Source organism: Hirundo rustica, chromosome 1 (genome assembly GCF_015227805.2).
Source record: "Hirundo rustica isolate bHirRus1 chromosome 1, bHirRus1.pri.v3, whole genome shotgun sequence".
NCBI lineage: Eukaryota > Metazoa > Chordata > Aves > Passeriformes > Hirundinidae > Hirundo > Hirundo rustica.
The window spans coordinates 86,121,641-86,137,562 of record NC_053450.1 but is presented as its reverse complement, the minus strand read 5'-3'; the positions used below and the strand labels follow the sequence as shown (position 1 = coordinate 86,137,562).

Below are 15,922 nucleotides of genomic sequence, written 5' to 3'. Positions count from 1 at the left end.
AACAACTTGCGTCAGTGCGTGCTGGAGGAGCGAACCTTCTGGCATGTACTGCACTCCGCAGCCAGCCCATCTCCTGCCCTCAATTTTCAATTTTTCAATGGTACGGAGTTGCATGTAAATTTACTTTCGGGTCTCAGGCCCTCGTTTTACTGGAGTGACTCACTTGAAGTGATACTAGTGTCCAAGATAAACCTCTCAGATGTATCATACAAATGCTTATATTAGTAATTAATCTGTCAATATAATTAACTATCCTTGGCTCATCAGCATATCAATATCAATACAAGTATTACAGTTATGCTATCTTTTTAAATGAATGTGTCTGTAGAGATTGTTTTGGATCAGCTTTTGGCTGTGGAGCCCTCCTGGTTTCCCACAATGTTTTTGACTGTTATCGTCTGTTTCTGATTGTTTCCCACAATCTCTCTGACATAGCGGTGAAGTCTGTGCACCTTGCAGAGATGTGTCATGGTGCTGGGGTCAGGATTTCTTGTAAAAGGGCTTGCTCTTTATACAGTGGCAAGTGAAGAAACAAAGTGTGTGTAGGGGAAGAACGGAGGGGTTTCTGAGCCAGCAAAGCGAAGGGGTTGTAGATGATGCTGACTCAGGTAGCCACACATTTGAGCAGTGAAAATTCCTCTTCTTCCCCCAGCTGGCAATTAAAATGCCTGGTAGGTGCAGATTGTGTTGCACCTTGTTGGCAAAGGATCTCCTGTACATAAAATTGTGACTTTCCGTGCGTGGTGTTGAACGCGTGGGATTATTACAGGAGTGTGCGTCATTACGAAAGAATAGATTAAGGTGCATTTTATAATGATCCTTTTGCTCAAATTCTTATCTGAATTCATCAGTGCATCTGAAAAATCCATAACTCGGCATCTGAGATAATTCAAAAGAGTTCCAGTGAATAATACAGGGTTTTTGTGTCTGAGCTGCAGATTGTATTCTTGGAAGTCCCATTTGAGAAGTCAGCTAAATGCGCTTTCAGAAGTGTTTTATTTCTTAACAGTCACAGGAGCAAAGAAAACTTCAAAAATAAAATTACAGTTGAAATGAGCATTGACAATGCAAAGCAGTAGGGGAGGATTATAGATATGTTGTTTTAAATATATCTAGAAACATTTTTAATGCATCAGAAATGGTTATCTAACTTCCCTGCTCCATCTTGTAACTTACTATGCCAACTGACTAAGAAAGAGAGGCTAACTTTGTGGAAGAAAAGTGTGAGTTTTATGGTTGTCCTTCTTGAAGATTTCCAAATATAAAAAAAAAAACACACAAAAAAAAAACCCCAACAACAACAAAAAACCCCCACAAAATCCATACCACAAACACGTTTCTTCTTTGAAATACATTTTGTTTGGTTTATTGGCTGGGTAAAGAAAAATGATTGTGTGAGTTTAAAAGAAACTGCATATCACAATTTCAGGTTGTAACATCTGTTCAGAGAAAGGGAAGGGCGGGAGAAGATGTAACTTAATTTTCCTAGAAATGTAAGAACAATTATGTTTTCAGAAAGGAGTTTAGATCTTTTTAGTAAAGATGTTCCTTTTTTAAAAGCTCATTATTGAGCCTTGGGAGAGGCATGACTAAGCTATACACTGGTGTCTTAGCAACGTGAAAGCAAATGTTTTAAAATCTGACTGTATAGAAATGATCTCTCCTTGTCTGAATGATGGTGTTGCTTCCTCAAAATCATTAATATTCCACCCGTCTAGAGCAGAACTTGTGCTGTGCTGAATAAATGTGTTTGGCTTGAATCTTTTCTTCTCATAACTTTTTGCTTCTTTACACAGGGAATGAAGTATCTTTGCATTCCTGCTGCTGACTCACCCTCGCAGAACTTGTAAGTATTCTTTAAAAATAAATCACAGAACCCCAGAAATCCCATGGTACTATGATGCCTATTTTAAAATTTTCTGAACGCTCCGATTCTGATCTCTAATGAGCATTACACAAATATGGGGTTTAATCCGTTAAGGAAACACAGTAACACTTCATTTCATCCTGCTTTTTGTGAGTGTTTGTAGGAGGCTCAGTCTGTAAACACTCTTCATCTGTGGCCTCAAACTTCGGGAATTCCTTAGTGAGTTGGTGCCTAATTCAGGCAGTTTATTCTGGCCACTGTTTTTGTAAATCTTTGTATTTTGCTCCTCTTTTTTTTTTTTTTTTTTTTTTTTTTTTTTTTTTTTTTTTTTTTTTTTTTTTAGTGCAGCAGTTAACAAAGCAAAATATTTGAAAGAGTTTTGAAGCCTGGTGCCTCAAAGGTTGAAATAAATTCTTCTTCACAGTGGGCCTTCAAAACAAAATCCCTGTGTGCAAATTACCCCTGCAACTATCTGCTGGGGACTTCTTGAATCTTCCTCAGCAGTCCCTGCTGCTCTTAGCATGAGCTGGCGTGGCAGGGAGTTTTCTGCCCTGCAGTGACTCTCACCTCGAGGACATAGATATTGCAACTGGGGTGTCCAAGCCTTGCTCTTTCTCATCCCTGCTAAAGTGCGTGTAATGCTCATTGACTTACCCCTGGTTTTAACTGAGCTTAGCAAGTCTTGATTCCAAAGAGAAATCAAAACAAAAGAACTTGGATGGTGACCAGCTCTTTCTTCTAGAGCTCACTGTTTACGTTGGGGAGAGGTGAGGGGGGTTTCAGTCGCATCCTCCTACCAAGTTTTGGTACAGAAACGAGTAGTGGAAAGGGGCCTGGTACGTACGGAAGGAAGTGCAGCGCTGCTTTTCTCTTGTATCACAGCAATATTCCGGCTCATGCTTTTGGGGGATATTTTTAGAGCATGTGTTTCTCACATTGTAGAAAGATTCCAGTGTGGCACTTGATGTGTGATGATTTGCCTCTTCATTCTGCGTTTCTGTCACGATTTTAGGGTGAGGGGAAAAAAAAGAGCACCACACCCCACCCGCAATAAAAAACACCCTAATCCCTTAAATTTCAGGTCTGTAATGAGAAGGCAGATAGCTAACTGCCTTTGTCATGGGCAGCTTCCATGGCCTTAATATTTAGAATAAAAATAAATCAAGAAATATCCTTTTGGGAAGGAAAGCTAATATGAGAGTAGAGGAAAACATTCACATCTCATTAATTGTTCATTGATATTTCGAGGTGTGTAACATTTTTGACAACATTTTCTAAATCTGCTTCCTTTGTTAGTAGCAATCAATTGGGAATGGAAAGAGAGAGGATGGCATTTGTGATGGACAATAATCAACGTACAATTCCCTCACTGTTAAATATCAGGGAGTTATACTGAAAAAACAGCTCCTGTGCTTGAGCTGTCTGGCGCAGTACCAAGGCTCTTAAGGCTTCTGTAAGAAGATAGAATATTTGCATGAGTATTGTTTCTGTTACACTGCAGGCATCTAAAATACTCGCTTTGGTATCAGGTGGTTGCAAGCAAACGTCATTACTTCTAATACTGATACATTCTATCACTTAAAATAAAACTTGATGAGTAACCGATTTTTCTTCTTTATACAGTCCAGGCCTTCAAATAAAATCCAGTCATGATGCTCACAAATAGCACCATGGCTTGCTTTGCACATGCAGACTTCTGAAAGCAAGGGGAAGTTGTCCCTGTTTAGCCTGTGAGGACTGGATGCAGTCTTATCTAGGAGTGGTTAACCATACTGCCTGTGCTCACTCTGGAGGGAGGGATAGGTAGGGAACAGGAAAGAGAATTGGTCCCTCTGCAACATCTTTGCATGTCTGCCCTCTTCTTCTGAAAGAGGGATTCTGCTGGTGACAGGGAGAAAAAAAACAACTAACCAAGCAGCATCCAGTATTGCTGGTCCTTGTGTTCTCTTACCAATGGCACAGGCGCAACTAATGGGGCGCACACGGCTCTCTTGTCTGTTTCCCAACAGCAAGGACCAACTGGAAACATTTTACTCGCTGAATTTTGGGACTGTGAGCTCTTAATGCACTTCAGCTCAGTTTTTCTGAAGGAAACCTCTGGTGTCTTGTGTGTATAATGCACATTTACTCCGGGGAAACTTGTTTAGTGGAGTTCTTTTCCTCAGAGGGATGACTTGCCAGGGAAATAAAGCAGGGATTCCTCTGTTAGCATGTGGATGTTCACTAAAGTGTCTCAAAAGCTTTATTTTCCCCCCCTGTTCTGCCCCTAGCAAGCATAGGAAGAAAGAAATTGCTTTTCAGACTCAAGGTACTTCCTAGATGTTAAATCAGTGTTTTCTCTGGTCTGTGAGAATTTTACCTTGGGCCAGGAACTGCTCCAGAAACGTCATCTTCTATAGAATTCATCACTGAAAAGTTATTTCTATAGAAATAAAATCGTCCCTTCCTGCCCTGTTCCAGTTAATTGTCTTTTGCTGCGTGTTTCGAAGGAATTAACCTCCAACAGTCAGGTGGTTAGTGGTGATTATACAGAAGGCAGATGACCTATTAAGAGGAGAGAATTTTGGTAGAATTTTTTTTTCTTTTACACCACCAAAGGAAAGAAACATCGAGGTACTTTGTCCTATCTGATTTGGATGATGTCTTTTTAACCTTTATAAATATTAGTAGAAATCCAATTAGCAACGAATTAAAATACAGCTCTGGTGTCATAACTCCGCTCTTGGTCTAGTTTTGAATTATGTAGCATGCTAATGCGTAAGTTTAGATAACTTTTACAGCATCCTGGTAGGGGTGTTGTACTGGTGGTGGTTCTTCCTGTGGTGTTTTCCCACTTTGAAGATGATGCAGTTCAGGACCCAGCTTTCAGCTGGGAGATGTAAGAGCCAGATATCGTGTAATAAATTGCCCTGAAGTCCAACAAATGGGCTGCAAATCAACACAATTGTCAAGTGCTTTCCTGTTAGAGATGATAGTCAACTGTTTTGTGGTTAATGTAAGACTTACCATTCTTCTTTGTGTCTGGCACTTGCCACACAGCTAACTGGTCCTCAATCTTAGTTTTCATCTAAACATGATTTTACTATAACTTTGAAAATTAATTCAGGCAGCTATGTCTGCTGACTCCAGACGAGACCCTGATGCGTTGTGGAGGAGCACATATCTCCTTTTCTCTGGCTCAAGGTGAGGAGGGGCCAGGGTGAGCAGCACTAATTCTAGATGTGACTGTTTCTCTTCTCATTTTCATGAATGCCTGTAAACACACTTGAAAGCACATCAGCAGACTGAGCATCAGCAGTGAGGAAGGGTGAAGAAAACTGGGTGAATGGAGCTCAAGATGTTTAGTACCTTGCAAAAGTGTTATGCTCAGTCACGGATATTTTTCAAACCAGAGTGTTGGAAGTGTCTTACCAAAATTTGTGCGATACCATTGGAATGAATTCACTGGTCCATGAAGCTGCCCTCCTGGCCAGATTTTCTAGAGAGAAAGAGAAAAGATGAGAAGATCAAGTTGTCAATACAGACCTAACCAAGCTACATCTGAGTAAATGTTTTCAATCTCAGCTAAACTCTTCCTTGTGCAATAGCAAAGCCTCTTGCACGCATAGCCAGAGATCTCATTTGTCCTCTAAGTTTGTTTATATGAAACCTCCTGTGCTCCCCTGGCAGACCTGAGCACCGTGATTTGTTAGAACACAGCCGGTGGCAGTGGTTTGGTGTGGCAGTCCGAGCACACATACATTTGTAAGGCTTTGTCTTCACTTATCCCACATTCTTCATCACCTCCGTAAGAAACATAAAATCCTGAGCTGACCTGCTGTCCTAAAGCTTGGGATTGCACTGTGCCTTGAGACTTTCTAAATGAGCTGCTCAGGTGTTCTCTAACTGTGTTTTCCATGCTATATCCAGTGATGCAGGAACTGTATTGAAGAGGGAGTTCCGGGCTTTGGGATCTTCTTTTCGTTTGTTCCAGTTAGATATCATTGCCTTTGAAAAGTTCTGCAGGCAGTGACACTCCGTTGCATCAGTCTTGTCCTTCAGGTCGGGAGTGTTTACAGTATCAGCAGCTGCACTGTTAGGCAAGGAAGGGAAGCTTCCTTTTATGTGGGTATTCCTGATTTTTGTGTGGCTGCTGGTGCTGGGCTGAGGTTTTTTTCTTTTACCCTTGTGGTATAATATGCACCCAGAAAGGGGAAACATCTTGAATACAGGACGTTGTGTTTCATGGGTGTTGAGCGCAATGTGCTTTCAGGTTTGCCCCTGCCAACAGGCCTGGTAATGACTGCCCCCTAAGAACCTCTTTCCTCTGCCTGTGTTGCCCACATTGCTACTGCTTCTGAGTTTGAATTGCAAGAGCAGTCAAAGGCCACAGTGAACCCCAGCCCTGTTGAACTAAGAGGTGCTGGTTGCCACTGTGGTAAACTGCAGGCAGCGCCAAAGGCATCGCAGTCGGAAAGCAGGGGTGAGCAACGTGGAACTGGGATGCAGAGAGACAGTGCTGCATAGTCACTCAGATGATGACAGCTGCCCACTTGCTATCCTTCACTGTGCTCCAATTAAAATGAAAGGGGCATGTGTAAAGGATAATGAGATTAGAAACCCTAAAGTTTGCAAACGGGGTCTCCTCTACATTTTGTTTTCTGCTGCTTTAAAAAGGGCGGGCTGTAGGCTGATACCCTAAATATGGGCAGAAGGGGTACTGCTGTCTGAAAGAATACTGGAAGGAACTATAGAAAACAAGGCTTGAATTGAGCATTTTTTCATAGCAGAGACAAAAGGGAGTGATTTCACATAGCCAAGCAGAAAGTCTTAATGTTTAGATATGCTCTAGCCCATGACTTGAAGAAGGAGGTGAAGTTAAGCATAAGTTTGGGTAGCAGGTAGCGTCTCTTTGTGAGAGACATTATGTCTGAAGAACTGCTTGTGTAGTTGTGCTGAGTTCCATCTGACATCTGAGCGCACAAGGACGTGTGAGGTCAAGTCACTGCTTTAAAGAAGAATCAAACACAAACCAAAATACAGACCTGACAATCATCAGAATAAAGTTTATCATACTGTAGTGCCTAAAATACCAGTTTCCTACTCGGATAGAGTGGCGAATAACTAAGGTCAGTGAGTTTTGTGTTTCATTGGCAGACGGTAACTTTTACTTTGTAAGACCTGTATTCAGTTCTAAATTCTAGAAACAGCATGAAGTGAGCTTTCGGATATATTTCTCTCTTTCTAAGTAGTGATTTTACTAAATACAGCACTTTCTTTATCCCCCTTCTGCTTTTGTTTTCAGAGCAAGGCATTTCAGAGAGAGCATCAAATTTATCCATGAGTGCCGGCTCGCAGGTGAAGGCTGCTTAGTTCACTGGTATGTATACTGCTCGCTAAAAAAAACTTCTTAAGGGTTTCTCTACCTTGATTTGGATGTTCATAATTTTAATAAATTAGTGGTCATCTCCCCTCTGTAGCAAGATCCTCTTGGACTGAATTTCCCCCTTTATTCAAAAAGCCCCAGAAGATTTACAAATGCTATTGGAGCCTTATGCTAGGACTTTCGTGTCTCTGGGGTGGGCAGCTGCTTGGAGATGAAAGGAGCCCATGAAATTCTTCTTGACCTTCTCTTATCAAACATTTTTGTAGGATCAATTTGACTAGGAGTGTGTTGGCTGGAGACATATTATATAGTTCCCATCATTTTAATCACTGTATTTCTAAATATGATTTCCATAATCCTAATTTGATTAGTTTCTCTAACAGCTGCTTTGGTGACTTCAGAGTTGTTTAAAAAAAAATGTCTGAACAGAAATTGATATTTTTCCTTCTTTCTTTTCTTTAAACTGCTGAAGCATTCAAATGTTGCATTTGTTAATAGCAAGACCCTGATTGGAGAGATGCTTCTGAGACTGTAAAGAATAGAAAAGGAAATCCCACCCTGGGTTTTTTCTTGCTCTCTGCTATTGGTTGTGGTCTTTGTGCTATATGTCCAAGGGACATATCTGAGTCTATATCTGGAATCAGCGTCATCTTGTGATTTGAGCACTGGACTTGTACAAAGGCCCTGAGCATAAATCCTCACTTTGCTATTGACTCATGACAGGGCTGTGCATGAGCCATTTGGTCAGTCTTGGTGTATGGAAAACAGGAGTAAGTCGTCTGAATGCTGACAGAGTTTAAAAAAACCCATATATTTAAATTTGTGAGGTATTTCAGAAACATAAAATTATGAAAGAGTCTGGTAACTTTTTTACTGTGGTAAATAAAAAAATCTATTCTTTTAAAATTTATAATATAGATATAACTCTAACACATTCTTTATACCCTCAATAGAAATAGTTCTGAGTTTGTCCAGTGTTTTCCAACCAGGCATTAAATGGTTCTTACTCTATCCCAGCTTTTCATCTGGGGAAACTGGAGAGTCCTGAGAGTTCAAGCTGCACAATGCAGTGGATAGCAGAAAGAGGAACTCAAGCAACCAGACATTCGTACCTCTTATTGGTTCAGTTAAAGTTCATTTCGGCCCCATGAAATTGCAGCCTTTATTCATGGTGGAGAGGAAACAGTCTTATTTCGCTGCTCTGATCTATATAAACAGAAGAAAGAAAGTGGGTGACTTACTTCTGCCTTTTTAAAACCCAAATCTAACTTAGAATGTGTGCACTGTCCCCTGCTTTTGTGACTACTTCATGCTTATTTCTTCCTTTTCAGTCTTATATGAGTTACCATTCAAACCCTGCTTTCTGGACCATGTAGATATTTTTTTTTCTACCGCATTTGAAAAAGCAGCACCAAAACCATTTAACTCAAATATTATAACACTTTTCCTCATGGCAAGCAACACAACAGTGTGCTATGATATTGAGAAGTGATGCTTTTAGCTGTGACAGGTGAAGTGCAGCGCTGCTACGGTGTAATCGCACCCCGTTTTCCATGCAGCCTTGCAGGTGTCTCCAGAAGTGTCACACTGGTGGTTGCCTACATCATGACCATCACAGACTTTGGCTGGGAAGATGCACTGTCCGTTGTCCGTGCGGCGAGATCCTGTGCCAATCCAAACATGGGCTTCCAGAGACAGCTACAGGAATTCGAAAAACATGACGTTGATCAGGTAAATGAGGTACAAAAAAGAGCTGTGAAACACAACTCCAAGTCAGATCATGGGCTACTTCTCATTATTTTGCGCTCTGTGTGGTTTTTCTGACTCCCCGTTTTTGCTTTGAGGGAATGGCTTCTTAGCCCAGCCTGCTCCACAAAGGAGATACGGGTGGATCTGGAGGTATCAGGGAATGCTGGCTGGGAGAAGGGATGAAGCACAGCATCTAAACACCTCCTGCCCAACTGTGCTGTCAATCTCGTGGTTGCTTCATGTGATCTAAGACACAGTTCAAGGTTAGCACCTTTACAGGGGTAAAAGGTAAAGGGTGAGTTGCTCAGAACACAGCAAAAGGGCCAACCTATAACTACCAGTTGCATAAAAGTAATGGGTTTCCCCCCAACACATTCATTTGAAATAGTAAGCAGGAAAGAAATCATCATCACAAATCTTTCCTGTCCAGTAGTTAAACTAAGTCCTCATTATGATTTGTCTGTTGTGACCCCCTCCCACCTCCTGTGGCTAAGACTTAATAAATTTTCTGATGTTTAGGGCAGCCTCAGATCTGACCCTTTTTCTTTCTTATTAGCCTTTGAAGGTTTTGTAGGACTAGGAGAATCAATGAAAGAATAGGACTGCCAAAGCGGTTTCATAAAACAAAAATCAGTTTCTTACTCCAAAAAAACCCCATCCTACGCAAAAGACCTGCTCCCTGTGGGTGATTGGTGACTTCCACTTATGTTACCAACCTACTGTGGCCGTCCCTTCTATTTTCCATTGCTCAGCATGCTGTTGTTGTGTGGGTTTTTTTGCCTATTGTGCTTATTAAAAATAACAACAACAGAGGCAAACCAAAGTCGGAAAGCAAAATACACGAGACAAAGGATGTTGTTTTTTTTATTCCATTCCTGTCATTCTGCTGCAGAAAGCTCAGGGTTTAGAAATTACCATTTGTTTTGCATGATGCAGTTAGCAACTGTAAATATTTGTGTTTTTTTTAATATTTAACGGAATGTTTCCTGGATTGTTTGGAACTGGTGTTAATGGTAGAATAACTGATTTTTAAGAGACAAAAGTCAGAGAGGGACTTTCCAGACTTGTCTCCTTCCTCCCTTACAGTCATTTCTACTCTAATTGGTTTGGTCTAACAGCAATGACAATTAAGGCTGTATGCAAATAGCCTGATAAAGACAGTAACGTCTCTCTTTTTTCATCCACCATGGACTGCGCATTCTGTCTTTATGCACTTGAGGGGGAGGCAGTAGGTTGCAAAAAGAAGTATCCACCTGTACTCATTGGCTGGGCTGTAGTTTCTTACTGTCTCTTAAGAGCAACCACATCCTTAGCAGGTGTCTGTTTACACACCTGATTTCAGTGGAATGATGCCATCTGCCTAGGGCGTGAACTTTTTCAGATTTCAGCAGCATTTGGTATTTTGCTGTGCCACTAAAGGGTAGTGGTATCCTGTGGGCTCTCTGGAATGTTGTCCTCTAGATCTTGGTCTTATAGGATGAGGTTTAGTCACTAAGGTCACACCATAGCTTGTTCCAAACTTCCACGTGGTATTCTGAGGCTTCAGATTTGCCTGAGGACCTCTTTAAGGAATGGGAAGAACTGTCTATGTTGAGGTCTTGTCTCCTAATGACCTAGTAAATGATCTTTATGGATCAAGCTGTTCATGAGCCTCAAACAGAACAAAGCTATGAAGGTTAAGTTTTGGAAAATGAATATTATCCCCACTGGGACAAAACAGTTGGAGTCTTTGTTTACTAGCTGCTTCTGCAGATAAACTCAACAAAATTGTCAGGAACTGGACTTAAATTCTCCAACAGGCAAAGAAGTGTCGGAGTTGAGTGGATAGAAGAAGCGAACATGTGAAATTTCCACTCTTCCCTATGAGACAGAGTTATCTTTTGGAAGATTCAACTCAAGGAAAAGGAGTGGGGGATTTATACAATATGTACTTACGGAGCTTGTTGGCATACAGGTGTCTTGTGGTAAAAAAATGTGGGTTTAGAATGAGATCTCATGACAAAAGAATTCATTTGTGTTATCAAACACAAAGATACTGCCTCAGCCTCTGAAAGCACCTGAGCTGAAAATTGCTGCAAGCTGAGGAAATGACCAGGGAAAAGGTCCCGGCATTACTGCCCTGCCATTGCTTGATTCTTTCCTCATCATTTATATCTGGTTACTCTCAAAGCAGACTACAGAGCTGGACTGATCATCAGCTGGGCCTGGTACATATGTTACAGGTACCATATTCAGTCGTTCATATCAGTAATATATGGGATCCTATTCTATAGCTTGTAAAACTCGTGGACTATTTCTTCCTAGAAGACACCTCTTATGATAAGCACACTACATTTTTACTACGGTGTTTCTGGGCTCAAGGTAAAAAACCTGTAAGAGTGGTTCATTTTCTGATTTCAACCTTCTTGCAGCCTATTGTGACTTGGGCAAGTTGGCTGATCATATTGGCTTCCATGCTAATTCCTCTTATTGTTTGTGTATGCAGCAGGAACAGGGAGATTTTACGTTCAGGATGTCCTTTCCCAGCAGGTGTTCCTTGCTCTCTATTACTTGAGTCAGCCAAGCTGTTCTACAGATGTGTTGTTTCAGGAGATGTAAGGGGTCTCAGTGATTTCAAATATGTGTTCCTGTGCTGTGCATTCTGTGCTGCTGTTGATGCAGTATTTGGAGAGCTTTTCTTTGAACTGTGTATGATTCTAAAGGTTATTGAAATTCCGTAGGACAGGAAGAAGGGTTACTTCTCTATCAATTTCATGTTACTGTTCCATCATTTTGTATATGTATTTTTAATTTCTGCAGTTCAGGCAGTGGCTGAAAGAAGAATATGGGGAAAACTCTTCTCAGGATCTGCAAGAAGCCAAAAATCTTCTGAGCAAATATAAAGAGCAGGCTGAGTTGCATCAAACTACTGGAGGAAGGCAGTGGAATAACAACTTCTCATCTGTGCCATCGCTCTCATACAGCAACTACACAACAGAGACCTAATTGCAAGAGGTCCATTTTTTTTTTCTTTCTACTTGCAAAACATCTTGCCATGTTTTCCGTCCCATCTTCAAGACTTTCAGCAGCAAACCATGCAAACTGTTGATTTATAGAAAGCTTCTTAATGACATTATGTATGTGTGTGTGTATGAGTGTGTTTCCCACAGTTTGTAATTCGGGCAGGGTCAAGCTCTGTTTATGCCCAGAGACAGGATCCAGTTACTGTGGCTGAGGCAGTTTGTCTGCCAGCCACATCTATATCCCCTTCTGCCCACATTGCCTGGCATTTGCTGTGAGGTTAGCTCAACCAACTAACTCCTCTTGCTGTAGGCTAGCAAAGGGCTTGGAGAGATGAAGTCTGGTGATTCAAGCTGTGGCAGTTTGGCATTTCTGCACTCTTAGTGCGGCGAAGGTGCTACTGCACCTGAAAAAGGGAGCTCAAGTCTGTGTCTCCGCTGCTCCTGTTCACAGTCCATTGGCGAGTGATAGCGTGGAGGTGGGTGTGAACTTGAATGCTAGGCTGAAAGCTGGAGCAGGTGGGACAGGGGCCCGAGTACCTTTCCCCCAGCAGTGGCATCTAGGAGAGAAGTGGGACAGACAGCTCTGAGTAATAACACCTTCAACCGCCACAGCTGTCTTTGCTTCACTGCCTGTGAGACTGAGCTGTCGGCAGAGCTGCCACAGACCAAGAGCACCCAGGCTGTTACCACAGCTCAGCTGATGTGCAGTGATTTAAGCCATGGTCCCTTGACTGTGCATCTGGTCTCCCAACATAAGCTTTTCTGGAGAAGAGTTTGTCATGTCTCCAGAGCCGCTGAACTTCATTCCCCACGGAACACGTGCCTCTTCAGCACACGCCCCTGCGCGCACGATAACGCGTCTCCAAAGAGTGGGCTCGGTGTGAGTGCGAGCACCTGCTTCTTTGCTTGTGCTGTGGTTTGCTCTTTGACTTCAGCTACCTCAAAAATGCTGTTCTTGTCATTGTGGTTGTAAATGCAACCTTGAAAATTGCCTTGTGTAATCTTAATCTAACACTGAGTGAAGTAAGTGGGTGCGAGAGTGTGCGTGTGCATGTATATTTCACAAACGTCTGTATTTGAGAAGTTTATTGTTTTCTTTTAAAATTGCCCATATTTCTCACTGGTTTAAAGATTGAGTTGTTGGAATTCAACTGTCCTGCCATTTAAATACCACTGTGTATTTTACTGTGATCAGATTTACAGGAATGCATTTATACAATGTATTTTAAACTAGGTTGAAACTAGTGGCCATACTCCGCTCTTGGTAATGTTGTGTGTTTCTGGAATGGAGCCATTGCCTGACAAGCAGCTTGTAAGACTGTAACTTCAAACACGTCAGTAGGGATGCTGGGCAGTGTATTGATTTCTGATGGTGTAATGTGGGGTGACTCTGATGGCAAGATCATAATTTCTTGTCTTTGACATGGAGGATGGAAGGCCCACTTTTCTTGAAGATTCTAGAAAATTAAAAATACCACCCAGACAGCCACAATAGAAAACTAAAACCAATTCCTTAATTTGTTCAAGTGTGGTGTATATCATGCTAAAAACTGAGCACTGAGTGAGAAGCAATCAGTGTACTAAATAGACTGTTGCGTCTCCTTCAATTTCTTCAGTACTCTGGCCTCCCATTCCTTCACAAGATTCCTCAGTGTGTGATTTCCTGCTTGCAGGTGGCAGTGAATTCTTTGGATGGGAGAAAGGCTTTTGGGTCAAGTAAAATCTGGCTGTTAAATATCTGTTGTTAAGTATCTTAAAACAATACGTTGTGGTTTGTGAAATACGGGTTGTGCATATCAATAATTGCCTAAAAGGAAAAAAGGGAATGGGGTGGAACTGACCTGTCCATTTCATCCGAGGTCAAGCCTGCATCAGGGTTCTCATTGCACTAAGTGCTTTAAGCGTACCGAGCACGTTAAGAGCAGGATAGTCATATCTTTGTTGCAGTAGGGGATGTTGCTGGATTTGGGAAAAGTGCTGGAAGTGACTTTGTTTTCAAGCTTGCAGCTAAATGAACCACTGCCTGTTTGGTATATCCAGTGGCTGCCTGGTAAGAGAGGTATTTAGCTGTTCCTGGAGATGTTGATCTGCAAATAATTGTCTGCTTAACAATTCCAGCCCAGCAGTGTCCAGGTTGGCAGTCCCTTCTGTGCTCTGAGGGTAGATGTGATAATTGGAAAATGTTTTCCTCGGTAACAGGGTCTGACACACGTTCAGGATGCGGGTCCATTTGTTCAGCCCTCTACTCATAATACGATATGTAGGGCAGCATCAGCCCATCTCCAAAGGGCAGCTTTGTCAGAAGTATTCTGCCTGTGGTCTTGCAGGTATCCAGCCAGTCCATCTTGTAGCTGGCTGCCAACACTGTGTATCCTGTAACACTCCTGGCACTCTTGTCCTTTCAGTAGTAACGCTGTGGGTCCTGATAAGTTGGCAGTTCTTGTACTGTTCTGACATATACAAGGCAGAATAGGAGATAACTGTTTATTTTCATGTGTCCAAGATTAATCTGCACTGGTTTTTTTTAAATAGTTTGGTTATCTCCAAAGAGTCAGTCCCCTGAACAGGATTTTTTTTGGAAGTGAGTTTGGCTTTAGGGCCATATAGCCACATCAGTGTGCGTTATGCTGCAGCTCCAAGCAGATACAGGGTACCCTGGGAAGGCAGAGGGAATGCCATATTGTCAGTGAATGGAAGTGCTTCTCCCTTTTTGAAAGGCAGAAGGAGTTTTTTCTGCAGTTGCCACCTTCAGCATCCTGTGTAGTGGTCTGTGTGTACTGCATGCTGCAGGTAAGAGCAGTATAAGAGCAGCAGCAGTCTAAGAAAACTTGAGTCTGGTTTGTCCATGTAGAGAGGAGAATGATGGTTTGCCCTAATTACCACGGGGGCAGAAGAGAGAGCTACAGTTCTCACCTTTAGCCTTTTAGAGAGGGAGAGGAGCTAATGCAGACTGAGAATGTGACATGATTTGTCTTCCAACCAGCCTTTCAGTGGCAATTTGTAGGACTTTCCAGTTATCTGGAACATGACTAGACCCAATTCACCTCTTAGTAGTCAGCCTTTGTAGTGTAGGTGATGCATTCATTTATTTTGTTTCTGTACTTCAAAACACTGTCCTCATTTTGATGTTCACTGGAAAATGTATAAAGTTTATAACACCTTATTGGATATCTAGATTTGAAATGTATAATCGATTTTTGGGGGGGGCTAAACTTGATATCCATGTGTGATTATAAGCAAATGTCTAGTGTTATAGAATGTAGGTAATGGGTAAATGCATTAATAGTATTTATTACTCTGTTTTTTAACCTGGAAAAAGTTGCTTCCTTGCATTTTGTGGTTGAGTGGGAAGATACGGCAAATCATATCTGTTTTCTAAAAGGGATAATAATTTTGGTTGCTATAATGGCCACCATCTATGAAGATGTCAGTGAAAAATTATAGCAATTATTTAGCTAATTTAAAAATTCTAAATCTGATAAGCTCCTTGATTCTTTGTCTTCCTCTTCCTGGGCATCTTAGCGAAGCCTTGATTGCTTTTTCCAAATGTTTGTATTTAATACGTTCTACAGTTTTTTTATAAATAAAATTAAATGTTAACACCTGATCTGCTTTTGTATTTTTTGAAATCAATAATAGTGTCCGGAAGTCATCTACTTGCTGTTTGTATCCCTGCAGGTAGAGTAAGAGTAAAAGACTAACTCATTTTGGTGTTTAGATTACCTTTTTCCCCTGCACACAGACTTCTTGAAACTTCCCCTCTCTTCACCGATTTCTTCCAGGTGAGTTCAAGAATCTTCAGCACAAGCACCTCTTGATAGTCTCTCGAGAAGATCTTGCATGTTGCTGTCTTACTAATTGTTGCTGACCCATCATTGCAACAGGCTATGTGGTTTTTTATTATTTTGAAATACTTTCTTTTCCATAGCACACTGATTT

General features: G+C 41.5%; 1 protein-coding gene across 1 annotated transcript in view; it reads left to right on the top strand.

Moving 5' to 3' along the window:
• The window catches only part of DUSP22 (dual specificity phosphatase 22), a 43,137-nt gene extending 27,547 nt beyond the window's left edge, over window positions 1-15,590 (top strand). The window contains exons 4-7 of the mRNA XM_040070383.1: window positions 1,797-1,846; window positions 7,152-7,226; window positions 8,792-8,963; window positions 11,781-15,590. Of these exons, the coding sequence (XP_039926317.1) occupies window positions 1,797-1,846; window positions 7,152-7,226; window positions 8,792-8,963; window positions 11,781-11,966 (483 nt within the window). The 3' untranslated portion in view covers window positions 11,967-15,590. The remainder of the gene's footprint in view (window positions 1-1,796; window positions 1,847-7,151; window positions 7,227-8,791; window positions 8,964-11,780) is intronic.
• Window positions 15,591-15,922: the final 332 nt, after the last annotated feature.